Here is a 16,689-nt window from a genome sequence, read left to right as displayed (position 1 = left end):
GGTAGGGGGAGGGTGGGAGGGGCAGAGAGGGCCAGGGAGAGAGAGGCAGAGAGAGGCAGAGAGAGATGAGGAGCGAGAAAGAGGGAGGGAGGAGGACGAGATCAAGAACCACAGCTGGAAAGGAAGAGACAGAGAGACAGACAGGGCAGGACAGACAAAAGGAGAGGAGACAGAGACAGACAGACGAACTTTTGGGACAGGGAGGCTGCAGACTGGAGGCTGGGCCTTGCCCCTGAGGACACAGAAGCCCTGGGCTTAGCTCTGCAGCCTCCCTCTGTCTTGAGCCCCAAGGCACTGGGGCGTGGGGTTTACCTTCGTGAGGCCGAGGCTGAGGCGTGCCAGGAGGTGGGCCAGTCACTTTGGGGGGCAGCCCATCCACATCCCGAAGGTCAGCCAGAATTCCCTGGAGTTTGACACGACGGCTTTCTACAGGGAGAAGACAGGCAGGAGTCACCCGCCAGTTCCGACCCAGCCTTGAGGGTGCCGTCTTCTCCACTGCCACAGGCCTTTCTGCAGCCGTGGGAAACTGAGGGACCCTCTGGGTGGTGGGCAAGTCTCTGCCCTGTCTTGGGCCTCCGTCCCAGCCATCCACCCATGTGACCTCCCCAAGGGCACTCCTGGCAAGGAGTCACGAAACAGAGAGGAAGACGCAGCCCTGCCCCACCTGCCTCTCCCCCACCGGGTCCTTATCCTGTTCCCTCCTTAAGCTCAGCCAGTATTGGACACTGGCCACAGGGGGACAGTGGCCCAGCTCCAGGAAGAATGGCCTTGCCTGTGGCCCCCGGGACTTTCCAGGGAAGGGTGAGGGGCCTGGCCACTGGCTCCAGCCCCTGCTCCCCCCAGCCCCTCCCCTCTCGGAAGCGTATCCATCCGGTGGAGAGACCTGGCAGGAAGCAGCTGCGGAGGCTGTGGGGCCAGCGCAGGGCCAGGTCTGCCCTGGTGGCAGGCAGGCCAGTGGAGGCAGCTGAATAGCACTCGACTCACCCAGCTCGTGGGGGCTCCCCTCTCCAGTGCAGCGCCGAGGGTCTGGAGACCCCTCCCCGTCCTCTCCTGAGCCCAGGAAGTCAAACTCATTGATGGCATCCTCTGAGTCGTCCTCCTCGTCTTCGTCTTCCAGCTCGGGAACAAGGGCCTTGGAGGGGAGCTGGGGCGTGGACAAAAGCAGGCAGGTCAGGGCTGTGTCAGGGACCAAGCCCACCTGGTCTCTGGGAACAGACAAGCCACAGTCCCCAGCCCCCTCTCTGCCTGGCACCCTCATACCCCTCCTGCCTGGGTGCCCTGCTCCAACCCCAGCTGTTCTGGAGGGTCAACTCAGATTCTGGGGCGCCCCCTGCTGGAGCCCTCGGCAGCTGCCCAGCACTAGGGACAGGGCTGAGCCAGGCAGGGGCCCCTCATCCTGGCTTCCTGGACCTCTTGGCAGTCCTCCTCCACCTGCGGCTGGAATCCGTCCCTGCCCAGTTCCTGCCCCCACCCCACCAAAGGGCTTCTTGGGAAGACATGCTAAAAAAAGCCGTCAGGCGGGGACACGTACTTGTGAGCAAGTGAATGCACAAAGATGCACAGTTAAAGGACAACAGCAGCATTTTAAGCACGTAACAGTAACCATGACATTAACCACTAGTCACACGCACCAACAGAACGAAAGACACTGGATGAGCTCTGCACACCTGGCTCCAGGTAACCACAAGCCCGCGCAGCCACCACGGTCAATGGGCAGAGGGAAGCCACCTGCCCCAGTAGCCACCAAGTCCACGCTAGGCCATGCCCTGGGCAGCCTCAGCCAACTGTGGCCTCCTCCAGGGTGTGGCTGACCCCGCTACAGGTGAGGCCTGAGCTGGGACTGAATCTGGAGGCAACGCCTGTTGGGTACCTGTGAGAGGCCAGACTCTGGCCTGCACTGGGGACCACAGGAGTGGACATGGTCAAGGTTTAGACAGCATGTCCAGAGAGGCCATGGCCCGGGTCAGGACTCACGGACAAGTGGAACCATCACAGATACTCTGAAAAAGGCATGTGAGAGGGTTCTCCCATCACACTCTAGCCCTGTGGGAGCCACCCCACTCCAAGCATGCCTAACAGTGACCAACTGTTGCCATATGGGGGGCTCTTGGTGGAGGGTAGCCTCTGCACAGCTAAGGGCTATGTATCAACTCACTTTAAACAGCCCAACCCAGAGACCGGAGACTCGGCCCCATTTCATGTGTTCAGAAACCAGCTAAGACAAGAGAAGCACGTGCCCTACACATGCGGCCAGGCCACCAGCCCATCAGGAGTCACAGCAGGTCTGCTGGGTCAGTCTGCCGTGTGGAGACAGGCCGGGGGAGGCAGAGACCCCGACACACGAGCCAGCCCACAGGGCACAAGGCACAACTGCGGTGACAGATGTGGAGGCCTAATGGGATATTAAAAGTCAGTGGTTGTTTCTGCTGGGAGGACAAGAGGGGAGGACGGTTTCCCAGAGGAAGCGACAGAAAGACTCCCCAGGCGCAGGAGGGACCGTATTCCAGACCAGGGAGGAGGTGAGAGGCCCCAGACTCCAAGCCCTGCTGCCCTCCCTCCAGGCCTCCTGTGGATGCAGTTCCGTGCCTTCCGTTCCCCTCAGAGCCTTAACCAGAGGCCTCGGCCAGGCAGGGCCCTGTGCGGAGACGACGGGGGCACTGGAAGGAGAACAGAAGCCACAACGAACCCATCCCTCACAGGGGCTGGGGAAGAGATACAGACCCGACGCCAGAGCTGTCAGGGCTGGGAAGAGAGAGTCCAAGGACTACAGGAGCCCACGGGAGGTTCCTGACCCTGTGGGGGACACCAAGCAGAAAGCAAGCCAGAGAAAGGCCATGTCACCACAGGAGGAGGTGATGTCTGAGCTGAGTCGAGGGAAGTGGGGAAGGGGGTCTCGGCAGAGGCTGCTGCTGGGAAGGCCGGGATTCAGGGGAGGCCCAAGCCGTCTCCCACAGGCCCCTCCTTCCGGCCACATGTCTGCCTCCATCATGACTCATCCTCCTGCACATGACTCCACAAGGCCACCACCAGCCACAAGCGGCTCCCTGTCAGGAGCTGCACCCTTCATGTCATTTCTGCCACTGGCACAGAGCTGGCCAAGTGAAGGCCCAAACTGATGTTGCTCGATAGACAAGACCACGCCAGGTCTAAGGACAGCAGCCTTGAGACGGCGGAAGCACGGGGGCTCTGGCAGGCAGGGAGCAGGGGGACACATAGGCGGCGCCGGGAGCCAGATCTCGAGACCACGCTGAGGCAACCTGGACACTTCGCCAAGGGCAGTGTCCCTGGGCCTGGGTCCTTACACCAAGAGAAGACTAGACACCCACGTCCTAGAGCCCCCCCAGACCCAGGCTGACCTGGACTCAGCCATACTCACACCATTTACAAATATTTACTGAGCGTCTCTGTTCCACACCCTTTTGAGGACACAGGGACAGAGCCACAGTCCCTTCCTGATGGAGCTCCCAGGCTACTGGAGGAGAGAGAGAGTGACAGCCACAGCAAGAACACTGACTCCACTGGCGAGAGCCTGAGAGGGCACCGAGGGCACGTGGCTGGTGTGGCGTCGCCCGCAGAGCTCCAGAGGAGTCTCCAGTCCACGCACTCGAGCTGAGGAAAGGAGGGGGGCAGCTGGGGGGAGCTCAGACAAAGGCCCTGGGGGCACCTCTGCGGTCAAGAGGGAGGGACTGATGTGGGACCACGAGGGGGCCACCTTCACACGCTGCTTCTTGTGCTGCACGCTGTCCAGCTCGTCATCCTCGTCGCTGTCCTCGTCCTCGCAGTTCTGCAGGAAGGGGATCTGCTCCAGCACCGAGCCCCCCAGGCGCTCTTGGCCGTCTTTGCCTGCCGCATTCCTGCCCACGACAAGGACAGGAGGAGATCAGTCCTGCCAGGCGATGAATCCCAGGTGGGAAGGAGCCCAGCGTGTAGCGAAGCCGGGACTCAGTGAAGTTCCTAAGCCCCAAGGAGCCTGGACCCTGATCACGCACATCCTGACCCAGGCTCTGCCCAGCAGATCCCTCATTCAGACCAAAAATAGCCCAGCGCCTCCCAAAACTCCCGCCAGGGTTCTGGAGGCCCCGTACCCACCCTGACTGCACCTGCCCCCAGGGACCAAGCTGGAAGGGAAGTGCCACTGGCGCAGCAGCTCCTATTCCCACGGTCAATCCAACCCAAAGCCCAGGTCAGTCGCAGGCAGGGAAGAGGAACTGGCCACCCGACCAATGCCTCCGGGGCCATGGCTGAGCAAGGCTGCAGGACCTGGGCCACCCAAGCGACAGATGGCACTCCTACGTCTACCTCCTTGATGACAAGTTCCAGCAGAGAAAGTGTCAGCCAAGCCCGACTCCACGGCAGGGCCGGGTCAAGCAAACCCCTTCCTTCTGACATCTGGCTGCCACAGTTCTCAGTTGCCGGGGACCCCCGCCCCTGGGTGCAGAGATGACTCACCCAGGCTGCCCAGCCTAGTGCTCCCCCTCTTCTCCTGGGAGCACCCCCAGACCCTCCCCACACTCCTCCCGTGGCTTCCTCCCGCAGTGCCCCCCCTGCTCCCCCCTCCCTTTGGCTCCTCTCTCACATCTCAAGGCAGGGGACTCAGATCTCCCCAGGCCATCTATCCTGCTCCCTCACTGATGGTGGACAGACCTTGCCTTCCCAAGAACATCCAGGGACTGGTGAACTAGGGCTGCGTTTAGGGGCTACCTGGGCCAAGCTCCACACGGGCCCCTCAACCTGCTCTCCACAGCCCTGCAGTTCCACCAGTCTCCCTATTTTAGGAGACGCTGCTCCATCGTTCAGACCAAACCCTACTTCCTTTGCTCCCTGTCACCTAAATCCTTTAAATAGTGCCAACCAAGGAGAAGCCACCATTTCCCACCTCTCCACCTCTGAGAGCCCTCAGGCCTCACCTCCCCCAGCTTCCCTGACTCCACAGCCTCTCATCACAGCAGACCTACCAGAAACCAATGGCTTCCCACAAACACCAAGTGTAGAATCCAACTTTTTTTTGATACCAGGGATTGAACCCAGGGGTACTTAGCCTCTTGAGTCACATTCCCAGACCTTTTCTTATATTTTCTTTTGAAACAGGGGCTCTCTAAGTTGCTTAGGGCCTTGCTAAGTTGCTGAAGCTGGCTTTCCTCCCTCAGCCTCCTGAGCCTTGGGATTACAGTGTGTACCATGGCGCCTCCTAGTACCCAGCATGATCTGCCTTCAAGACCCGGCCTCACTCACCACAGCCCTCAGGCCTGCATCTCCACACTGGTTCCTGCTTCCTGCACACACCACGACTGTCTCTCTCAGGACAGGGGCTTCACCGTTATCTCTGCCTAGAACATTTTTCTTCTAGGTACCATTGCCCAAATGTCACCTTTCTATCTCATCCAAAATAGCACTATTTCCATCACTTCTTGTTTTTATTTTAGGTACCAGGAATTGAACTCAGGAACACTTAGCCACTAAGCTATATCCCCAGCCCTTTTTGTTTTTATTTTGAGACAGAGTCTTGCTAAGTTGTTTAGGGCCTAAGTTGCTGAGACTGGCTTTGAACTTGGGATCCTCCTGGCTCAGCCTCCCAGGCTGCTGGGATTACAGGCATGCACCACCATGCCCAGCCTTATTTTGTTTTGAGGCAGGGTCTCACTGTGGTGTGCCCACTGGCCTTGAACTCCTGGGCTCGAGGAATTCTTCCACATCAGCCTCCCAAGCAGCCAGGACTATAGGAAAGCACCACCATGCCTAGCCATCTCCCGCCACGCTTAACATTTCACCTAATAATGACATTATTAACTCTGACAAATAAGAGCTCCAGAGGTTGGTAACTAACGTGTTGTTCCCCACCAAGTGCTGTCAAGCCAAAGGGTCCACCTGGTATGTGCAAGACTGAGCCTCGGGTAGGAGGCCTGGAGAGGAGGCCAGGAGAATATGCCTACAGGGGACCAGAAGAGAATTCAGGGGAATAGAGGTACAGAGGATTCCAGGACAAATGGACCCACAATACACTCCAGAAAGGGCCAGCAGGAAACCCAGGAGCACATGCTGGCTTTCAGACACGCATTCATCAGGAGGACACCCAGGGACTCACCTCTTGATCTGCTCCTCAATCTGCTTCACCAGCAGCGACTCCCCGCCACTGAGCCCCCCAGGGCCTGGCGCTGCACGGGGGCCCGCGTCACTAGGCTCAGCGGCCCCATTGAGCTCCAGTGAGCGGCCCAGCAGGGAGCGTACACGCTTGGACCGCATGTCGAGGATGGTGTCTGTGTAGCCCACTTCTTCCAGGTACCTACAGGTCAGAGCCACAACACGTCAGAACCTACTGAGCTACTTCACAGACGGCAGGGGCCAATGCAAACTGTGACAGCCTTTCAAGGGGCCGTTTAAGACACCACAGTTTTCCACAGGCACACCCTGGCACAGCAGTTACACTTTCCAGACTGTTTCAGTGGAAGCTGTGGGCCACATGCACGCTGCACACAGTGTCCCTGGCACGTTGAGGGGAGAGCCCAACTGCAGGACCAGCCTCAATGTCCACTGAAGGGGACTGTGCCAGCAAATTGCTGAACGGGACTCTAGGCAGAGAGCAACCACATCAGAGGGCCAGAGAAAGATGGCTTTGGCAAACGGCAGAATGAAAACGGCAAGTTAGATGTTCCATGTGATTCTGTGTGTGTGTGTGTGTGTGTGTGTGTGTGTGTGTGTGTGGTGCTAGGTTGAACCCAGGGCTTTGTGCATGCAAGGCGAGCACTGTACTGACTGAGCTGTACTCCCAGCCCCATGGATTCGTTTTGGTAAAAGAAAAAAAAAAATGTTAGGGTGTATATAAGCTTACATCACACACAAACACACAGTTGTGTTATGTCCTCCAAGAAAGACACAAACTGAGCAGCAGTGACCTTTACAGAGTAGGGTCAGGGAAGCAAAAGGGACTCTGGCAGCTTATTCCACTTACTTCTACAACTGAGCATATATTGCTTCTGCAACTTAAAAAACTGAAGCCAGCTGAGACTGGCCTAAAGAAAAAAAAAAAGAAAAAGAACAAACAAGAACAAAAAATCAATTGTGGGTATCTGTGGCTTGAAAAGATAAGACGACAGTGCCTTGAGGCTCCACAAGGGACCTGTTGGCCAGGAAGTCCTTTCTGTTCATCCTGTCCCCTGGGAGCTGATGCCACCTCTGGTTAGTTAGGCTGCGCGTGCCTTCTTTTGCTTTCCCCTCGAGTGTCTGAGGCAGGGAAGCATGGTGACTAAGAAGGTGGCCTCCTAGATCAACGCCTGAGGTTCCCCTGCAGACCCTCCGCATATGAACTGTGGCCTCTGAGCAGCTGTCTGCACCTCAGCTTCCTCACTGTGAAAGTGAAGAGGGGAATGCTGGCGGTTACACTGCACAGGGGCAGACACTTAGGAGAGGAACCAGGCGCACGGCGGGGACCTGGTAATGTGACCCATTAGCATCATCATTATTATTTTTATGTCGCCTGGGGTGACTGTGCACGTTCAACTGGCAGCTACACCTGCCGATTACTGAGCTTGGGGAAGCCAAGGACAGCTTCCTGATGTATGTCACAATGTCTGTAATACCAAAGAGTTAAAAACCTCAATGAAATACAATACAAATAATTTACATGGAAAATGTTCACGACACTTAGTAAAAGCAACGTGCTACAAAACACTGGAACAGCGAAAGGGAAATCATGGCTTATGTAACACCCAGCCACAGAAGAGTTGGGGAGTCTACCTGCCCCCATTTGGGAAGTCAACAATACAAATGACAAAACTGTTAAGGGCACATAAAATCCCCAGGGTAAAATTATGAGTAATGTTTATTTACTATTAATATTAATATTTTTCAGTCCTGGGGATGGACTGGGGCCTCATACATGCTAGGTAAGCACTCTACCACAACATCCCCAGATCTTTTTATTATATTTTTGTCAGGGTCTCACTCGCTAAGTTGTTGAGGCTGCCTTGAACTTGCAATCCTCCTGCCTCTCTAGTACTGGAATTACAGGTGGGTATATTAGGCCCAGCCCAAGTTTTCTAAAATGTATAAATCCTTTCAGTAGTAAGGGCCAGACACAGTGACACACACCTGTAATCCCAGTGCCGAGGAGGCTGAGGCAGGAGGATCGCAAGTTCAAGCCAGCCTCAGCAACGGCAAGGCACGGTAAGCAAGCTCAGTGAGACCCTGTCTCTAAATAACATAAAATAGGGATGTGGCTCAGTGGTCAAGTGCCCCTGAGTTCAATCCCGGTGCCCCCCCCACCCCCCCACAAAAAAAATAATTTGGCTGTGAATATAGGCGAGTGGAGCAAGTGCCTAGCGTGCTCAAGGCCCTGAGTTCTGTCCCTGTACTTCAAAAATAATAAAATTTAAAAGATAAAAAATAATAAGTTCACACTACCCTTAGGAAAAAAAAAAAAGCCACAGAAACATTCAGGTTGTATTCCCACAGTAGGGTCCCCACATCTGCCTCCTGCAATGAATACTTCCTCCTGATCCCCAGGCAGAGTTCCACTCATAGGTGACAGGCCATACAGCTGTGGCTAGCAGGGATCCCGATAATTCAGTGTCCCCAGTGTGGACAGGAAGGACGGTGGAGCCCACAGGCTTATCTCCTGTGCCAAATGTGTTGTGTCCTGCCCCTCATCCTGTCCCCACCCCCATACTCACTGTCGAAGAAGCTGCCTTCCCTCCTTCCATACCAGCGGGCTGTTCTCCAGGGTGACCGACTCCACAGGGCCGTTGGAGACTGGTGGACAGAGAAAGAAGGCTGTCTCTGAGCACCGCTACTCACCCAACACCTCCCCATCCCCTCATCCCAGACCCAAATCCATCTTCGCAGGTCACTTCCCGAGGGTTGGAAACCCATTCTCCTGTTCTCAGTGATTCTTGCTCCTGGAAATGCTCCTCACCTTTGTCTCCTGCCTGTTCCCCAAACCACCCCACAAGTAAAAGCTGAGCTCTGCCTTTTTATTTTTTAATATTTTTTGTAATTGTAGGGACACAATACCTTTATTTTTTATTAATTTTTATGTGGTGCTGAGGATGGAACCCAGTGCCCCACACGTGCAAGACATACACTCCACCACTGAGCCCCAGCCATGGCCCCAACAGAGCTGTGCTTTCCAACTCAGGCCTAGATGTCATATTCCTACCCAGAACCTAGGAGGACAGGCAGCTGGGGTCAAGCCCAACTCTGCCACTTCCCACACTCGTGGTGTGACCCAGAGCAGGCCAGCCTACTCTCCTGAGAAATGCAGGTAATGACAGCACTGACCTCTTAGGATCACTTGGGGATCCAGCTGGTAATGTGCTTAGTATTATATACAGCAAGTATGTCCTGGTGTCCCCGCTGTGCCTCGCTAGGCCTGGCTGCAGAGCCTGGCCACAGTGGAACTCACAGCCTGGCTGGAAGAATCCCTGCACCTAGTGGGCAAGGGCCCTCGCAGCTCCCCTCGGCCAAGCCACAGCTTCACCCAGTGCAGCCCCTCGGGTCTGCCACCCTCCCCAGCTGTTCTGGCCTCGCTGATTCCCCCGTCCCTCCCCTGAAATCTGCCCTCACTGCCTCTGGAAGAACAAGCCTCTCCAGGCGCTCAGGTTCTAAGGACCCAGAGGGCAGGGGCTACTCGCGCCCTGGTGTGCTCCTGTTCTGGGACAGAAAGCAGCACCCACAAATAAACTTTCTGGATGTATAGCTGGATGCCAGCCCAGCACACACACCACCTCTCGGCAAGGCTTCTGCAGCTTCCTACGCTGTCCACAGCACCCTATAAATAGCCTGGCTCCGCTCCTCACAGGGAGGCGCAAGCTGCTGCGATTCCATGGTGTCTCAGAGGGAGGGCTGGCAGGCAGGTCCACCCCAGGACCTGGCAGAGTCCACAGAGCGCACACAGCAGGGCGCTGAGAACTCCATTCCACGGCCCCGCCCTGCCTCATGGCCAGGACTGCTTTCCACAGAGCACAGTAAGAGAACACCCCGTCTCTACACTCCCCTCACAGCCAGCTTCAGGGAGGGACAACAAGGGCCGGGATCCCAGGCTGGGTACCTTGTTCTGCCAGATCTGGTTTCTTCTCCCCCTGGTTCAAGTCTGTCCCAAACTTCAGCTTATGATATTTGGCCCTAAAAAAGCAAATGATTAATGAGCAAGACAGGTGGATGGGCCAGCAGTCACCTCCAGAATCCCAAATCCCCGGGCCTCCCTCACCCACTCACCCCACGCTGAAGCAGACGTCCCCCCAGGAGATGCCACGGTGGGTGCGGTGATGGAAAGCGACTCCTTGGAGTCAACCTGGCTGTGCTGCCATCCCAGCTCCAAGAGTCCTTGAAGCCACCCCCATCCTAAAGCCTCAATTTCTTGTCACAAACAGGACAATCATGCCCAGCAAGTATCAGAATGGGTAAGCAAGACCGCTATGGTCCATAGTCAGCACACCGTGGGCCGCCCTCACACGCACTGCCACTGCTGTCTACCCTGGATCCCACTGCGCCCTGCTTCCTCTTCCTCCCGAAGATGACGGGAAGAGGATGCCTGGTCCTCGAGTGCCTGCAGTCGAAAGGCATATGGCCCACAGACCTCTCAGAGGTCAGGACAAGCAGGCGGCAGGACTCACCTTTCCTGCTTTAGCGCATACTCCAACATCTTGATCCGCCGCACCAGGTCAGTCTTTAGGTTTTCTTGCCCTTTCCTTTCTCCCTGGAGGAAGGCCACCTGAGCCTGTGGACAAAAGGGAGAGGAAGAGGGTCTCAGGGCTCAGTGATGGTGTCACTCACTCACTCAGGTACAGCCCCAGGGCACTGGCCAGACATGCTGGATCTGCCTCCAGAGTTCCCAGTCATGTCACCACATGAAAAATCTGAACAGCAGTGCTCAGCCCCAAAATGAATATGGGAACAGTGTGGGTCTGACTTGGCTGCTGCCTTCCTGGCAGAAGGTCAAGGCCGGCAGAGGAGGAGATGAAGTGAGATGCAGGCCCTCGACCTCCCTTCCAGCATCAAGTCAGCTGTCACCCCTAAGGTGGCGGGTGGAGGTGGTGTCCCACTATTCTTTCCAGAGCATCTGTCTCTGAGAGGCGTAGGAAGTTACTTCTGGAGCTTAGGGACAAGAGTGGGTGGCTTAGCTCAGCTTCAACTGCAATGCAGAAGCTTTACTACCCGACCCCCACCATGGGGACCAACCACCCGATGTCACACCCAGGGCATGAGGGACATGTGCCACAGACATGGTCCAGGGCTCCTGCCAAGCATTTCACACCATCTGTTGGCTCAGACTGCCCCGGTCTGCTCTTCTGTCAACAGGTCATTTGGAAACAAGGGGCCAACGGCCTTCGAGGCAGGATCTTGGCCCCTGATCGTGTTCCTGAAGACCTCTGCCAAAGCCCTGAGCATGCGGCTCATCCCTGGCTTCTCCCCAAGGGCTCCACGTTCCAGCCTGAGACGGCCTGAGTTCCAGTCCTGGCTTAGTCACTTATTTGCTGCATTAGCTTAGGCAGATCATCGAGCTATCCTCTGGCCCTCTAGAAAATGGGGTGCATGAGAGCACCCCCTCATGTGTTCCAATCTCCTCAGCCAAGGCCCAGCCCAGAATAAGGGCTAGCAGATGCCAGCTCCTTCCTTCCACCTCTCTTGCTATTTTTTTTCTCTGTCCATTCTTTTGAAACTTTAAAATGGGCCCACTTCCTCTGGGGAGCTAGGATCCCTGTGAGAGGCAAGGCCCGTCAGGCAGGAACGCTACGGACCACAGGCCCCCTGCCCTGCTAGACAACTACATCTTGCGGCCACGGAGCTCCCTGCATATCACATACCTGTTGAAGAAATACAAGGCTCTCCCGGAAGCCCCCCAGGCCGACCCTAGATATCTTCCTTCAAGCTTTGCTCTGCCCAGGGCAGCCTCTCAGATGCCCGCCTACACCACTATTCCTTGCCATGGGCTGCCAGGACCCTGACCTCCAGCCCATGCACCTGAAGCAGGGCACGTCCCCATGCCCCAGGCCTGCTATCACCCCTGTCCTGCCCCAGGGACCAGGAACTGCCCTCAGGTCGGCTGATAATTGAGCACATACTAAGTGATACTTAGCACTGGCCCAGGCCAGGGACACAGGCACATTTGTACACTTGGTAGGGCCATGAATTAATGAACCCTTCCTGGAGGGCAATCTGGCAGTATCTAGAAAGAGATTCAGCCAGGCATAGGGGTGCATGCCTATAATCCCACCAATTCGGGAGGCTGAGGCAGGAGGATCATGAGTTCAAAGCCAGCCTCAGCAATTTAGTGAGGCTCTAGGAAACTCAGCAAGACGCTGTCTCTAAATAAATTATAAAAAGGGCTAGGGACGTGCGTGGCTCAGTGGTCAAGTACCCCTGGGTTAAAACGCTGGTATCAAAATAAAATAAAATAAAATGGGCTGGGAGCGTGGCTCAGTGGTAGAGCACCCTCAGGTCCGAATCCTAGTACCTAAATAAATAGAGGTTCCACGACCTTGCTTTTGTCCTATCAGTTCCACCTCTAGGAATGTGTTCTGCAGGCATATCTGCAATGGTGCGCCTCTTTATGAACAAAGAAAAAGGGATACACACACTAATGTATGACAAAAGGAGAGCTGTTCATTTAATCCACGAACTATTTAAGCCCAAACTATGAATCAAGGTGCAGAACAGAGCAAGACGGGGTTTATATTCTAATAGGGGCTACGGGACTAACAAGCAGCACATAAACACATCATCAGATATGCTACGGCAAGACACCTCACTTATCCACCGAGAGGACCTTTTCCCTCCTAAGACTTTAATCAACATGTATATACTTGAATATCCTGGGCCTGTACGCAGACTCCCCATGTGATCAACATCTCAGAAGCGTGAACTTCTGTCCTGTGTGTCTTCTCGGTACCCAAACCTCCTCTATACCTCATTTGGGAAGGTGGATGGAGGGAGAGTAGCCAGGGAGGGTCCATGCTGAATAGCCCCGGGTCTGCCCCCGCCTGCCCTTCTCAGCTGTCCCCACGGGTGCTTCTACCTCCCAGCGTCTTTCCTTCCATGCTGGACCCCCCTGTTGGCTACAATGCAAGGATCTCAGCCCACTCTGCTCTGTTGTCCCCTTCTGTTTTTCTGGCAGAGAAGGGACAAAAGGGAACCAGAAATATGTGGTTCAAGTGTCTCGGACTGGTGGAATCCCACCAAAAAGGGGAAATGTAGGTGGCCAGTCAGCCTCCCAGCAACACCAGCAAGCGCCAGCAGCTCTATTTGATCTGTGAGCCAGGGTGGCAGGTGAGCCTGGGATCTAGAAGCTCTCTGCTCACCATATCCACCCACTGCCTCTCCCTCTGGCCAGACAGACAGAAGACACCCTCACCAAAAGAACCATGGTTCTTGGGGCTGGGATTGTGGCTCAGTGGTAGAGCACTCGCCCCAGGGCTTGATCCTTAGCACCACATACAAAAATAAACAAGTGAAATAAAAGTGTTGTGTCCAACTACAACTAAAAAAAAATTTTATGTATGTATATATATATATATATATNGGGGGCTGGGGATGTGGCTCAAGCGGCAGCGCGCTCGCCTGGCATGCGTGCGGCCCGGGTTCGATCCTCAGCACCACATACAAACAAAGATGTTGTGTCTGCCGAAAACTAAAAACAATAAATATTTAAAAAAAAAAAAAAAAAAAAAAAAAAGAAAAAGAAAAAACCATAGTTCTGAGACATGGTGGCCGCCTCTCCCCAGCTCTTCCCTGTCTTTAGAAAGGCAGCAGTTCCCAGGCTTCCCTCTGGGAACTGTTGCTTCTTCACGCCTACCTTTCTGTCCCAGGGTCCCCATGCAATGCCTGAAGCCCTGTAGCACCTCAGCTCTTCCCTCCCAAGTTCCCACGGCTCCTGGCAGGGAAGAGTTCCCACAAGATCCCGAAGCCCCTGGGACAGGCAGCACACCTGCTCCCACATGAATGTCTGGGTCAGAACCCTCCGCAAAGGGTTCCTCTGGTCCTTAGAGAGCTTCCCTTTCAGAACACAGCACACGGCACCAGGGCAGAGCCCTACAATTGCATGCAACTGCGTGAGCGTGTGCAATCTGTGCAGACTCCTGCGCAAACCACCCTCCTCTGGGGGCCTGCAAGTTTCTGAGGGGCAAAAAACATAGCCTACTTCTTGGAATCCCCATGAACACACTACCACTTATTATCAGACTGGATCTGCACTACCTCCCTACTCCAAAATCTCGGTGCCTCCTGGTAGAACCTCGTCCTGAGCACTGGTTACACAGCAGGTCTGCGCAGGAAGCAGCCGGCTCAGCTCTTCCCAGTTCATCAGAAGTTACCTGACGCTGATGGCGCAGCAGAGTCTGCAGTGCTGGAGGAAAGGTGTGTGAGAAGAGGTGCCACTGATGGGAATGGACAGCGCTGGGGCACTGTGGCATGGCACCAATCGAGGAACAAACATCTGCTCCCTCCACAACGCCACCCAGACAATCCACTTTACCCAGGGAAATAAGCATATTCACCACTCTTTATTTTTTTTTCAGCTCTGAGGATTGAACCCAAAGGTGCTCTACCACTGAGCTACATCCCCAGCCCTATTTATTTATTTATTAACTTTGAGACAAGGTCTCACTCAGTGGCTGAGGCTGGCCTGGCCTCAAACTTTAGATTCTCCTGCCTCAGCCTACCAAGTCACCAGGATTACAGATGTGTGCCCTCACACTGCACCTGTAAGATGTTTTAATTTTTGCTAATGTAACAAAAGCATAAGGTAAGTGGTGCTGGAGACCTAATAAGAGAACAGAGCCTAGCGCAGTGCTCCCCATAAGTTCCCCTCAAACTCAAGAAGGGTCACTAAGACATGGGATACACATAGCTTTTCTCTCACTAGAAAAAAGATGAGAAGGTGGTTAATGGGTGGTGTAGGATGCACTGGTGTGAAGTTCCACAGACCAGGATTCAGCTCAAACTCTGCTATGACCATTGGGTGACCTGGGGAGGCCATCTAGACCAATTTCTTATCCGGAATGGGTGGAAAAAAGGAAGGGAACACAGTCCAGCCTCAATGATCCTTCATAAATCCTTTGCTCTCCCCAAACCTGTTTCCTCTTCTGCTTTTATTTAAAAAGGGAGGACTAACATCATTTACTCTCTAGGATGTTGCAAGAATCAAGTGAGAGTGTGTAAAGTGCCTAATACAGTGCATAGCTCATTAATATGCACTGAATAAACAGCAGCTGTTATGATTATTGCTGAGTGAGGTAATGACGTTGGCCCTGCCTACATAATGGGGTATTGACAAGATCTAATGAGATGTATGCTGGGAAAGAACTTGGAAAGTATAGAGTGAGCCACAAAAGTGAGGCTCACTTATGTAAGGATTCCTCTCCCAACCCAACCAGAGCCTCAGCCACCACTCAGCTAGGATTGGGGGAAGGGACAACTGTGGGACGCTTTTTATCAAGCCCATCATCAAAATTCTAATCAGTTCTTTATGTGGGCCCTAGATAGGAAGCAGCAAATCAAAGAGCAAAGATGGGCTGCTAGAATCAAGTACTGACAACTTCGGCTAATAATACACCAGCTTGGGAATCCTAGGACACCTGGCAGCCCATCCCTGATCTTTTCAAATCCTCACCTCTCTGATCCCCAAACTTCTCTTGACACTGTCCAAAAATGACCCACACTCTTCAAGGTCACAAAAGCTAGCCCAATCCTTCAGACTCTTCCCTGCAGCATCCCAGGGCACATCCCCCCCACACACACACACACAAATCACAGGGTTCATCTCAGGATCTTCCACAGACACCATCCTGCTCTACAAAATGCTCCCCTAAAGCATCACCCTGGGCACCTCCATTCCCTTTCATTGTTCCCATCCCAGGCCCTCTTCTCCCCGCAGAAACCGTCCCACTCCAGTTCAGGGCTCTTTACCTGACATCCTACACACACCTCCCGTGTCAGGGCCATCACTCCCACTCCTCCAAACCCCCAAACTGGTGCTCCCCCCCACTCTCAAGCACCCCACACTGTTCCTAGGGTACATCCTCTACCCTGTCCACACTTCCACCCCGGGACCCCCTCCCCTGCCCTCTGCCACACATGCCGGGGCTCCCTAAAGTTTCCTCTCGAAACCCGGAGTCGTCCTCACATCCATCTTTCAGTTCCTCGGGTCCAAACGCCCCGTAACACACCCCATTCCAGACTCCCGGACTTCCTCTCCTCACTCCTCCTGGCTCCCCCAACCCGACCCGCTCTCTCGAGCCCAGCGCGCCCCACGTCCTCCCAGGCGCGCCCGCTATCCCACCAGGAGCCCGGGACCCAGCTCAACCTCCGACCCGCAGCAGGTCGGGGACGGGCTCGAGGGTGGGAATCCCTCGGCCCCTATGAGCTCCTGTCCACTCCGGTCCGGGACCGCTCGGATCTTGCAGAACCCTCCACTCCTCTGAGCGCCCTTCCCGAGTTCTCGGGAGCTTCCTCCGGCCCGAGCTGCCTCTCGGAGCCCCTGCCCGGGTGCGCTCACTCCCCCTCCAGCCGGCTCGGCTTCCTCCGCCCCTTTCTCAGGGTCGGTCCATCGTGGCCGCGGGCCCCTCCGCTCCCTCTCCGAGCCGTCCCGGGCTCCTACCGCCCCGGGGCTCTCGGGACCCCACTCGGACGGGCCCCCACCTGCTCCGTGGGACTGTCGCGGCTACCTCCCGCCCCCCCCGGCCGTCCCGGCGGCCATTG

General features: G+C 55.3%; 1 protein-coding gene across 1 annotated transcript in view; it reads right to left on the bottom strand.

The window, feature by feature from the left end:
• Strn4 (striatin 4) overlaps nucleotides 1-16,683 on the bottom strand; it is a gene marked incomplete at its 5' end in the record, with an annotated part of 24,359 nt that extends 7,676 nt beyond the window's left edge. Inside the window, 8 exon segments of the mRNA XM_048790677.1 lie at nucleotides 313-426; nucleotides 985-1,144; nucleotides 3,713-3,854; nucleotides 6,083-6,280; nucleotides 8,667-8,745; nucleotides 10,043-10,116; nucleotides 10,608-10,711; nucleotides 16,630-16,683. Coding sequence (XP_048646634.1) covers nucleotides 313-426; nucleotides 985-1,144; nucleotides 3,713-3,854; nucleotides 6,083-6,280; nucleotides 8,667-8,745; nucleotides 10,043-10,116; nucleotides 10,608-10,711; nucleotides 16,630-16,683 — 925 coding nt within the window.
• Between the last annotated feature and the right edge of the window lie 6 nt (nucleotides 16,684-16,689).

The sequence above is a fragment of the Marmota marmota genome, unplaced genomic scaffold (genome assembly GCF_001458135.2).
Source record: "Marmota marmota marmota unplaced genomic scaffold, marMar, whole genome shotgun sequence".
NCBI lineage: Eukaryota > Metazoa > Chordata > Mammalia > Rodentia > Sciuridae > Marmota > Marmota marmota.
The sequence above is the reverse complement of the archived record's forward strand: the minus strand, read 5'-3'. Positions and strand labels throughout refer to the sequence as shown.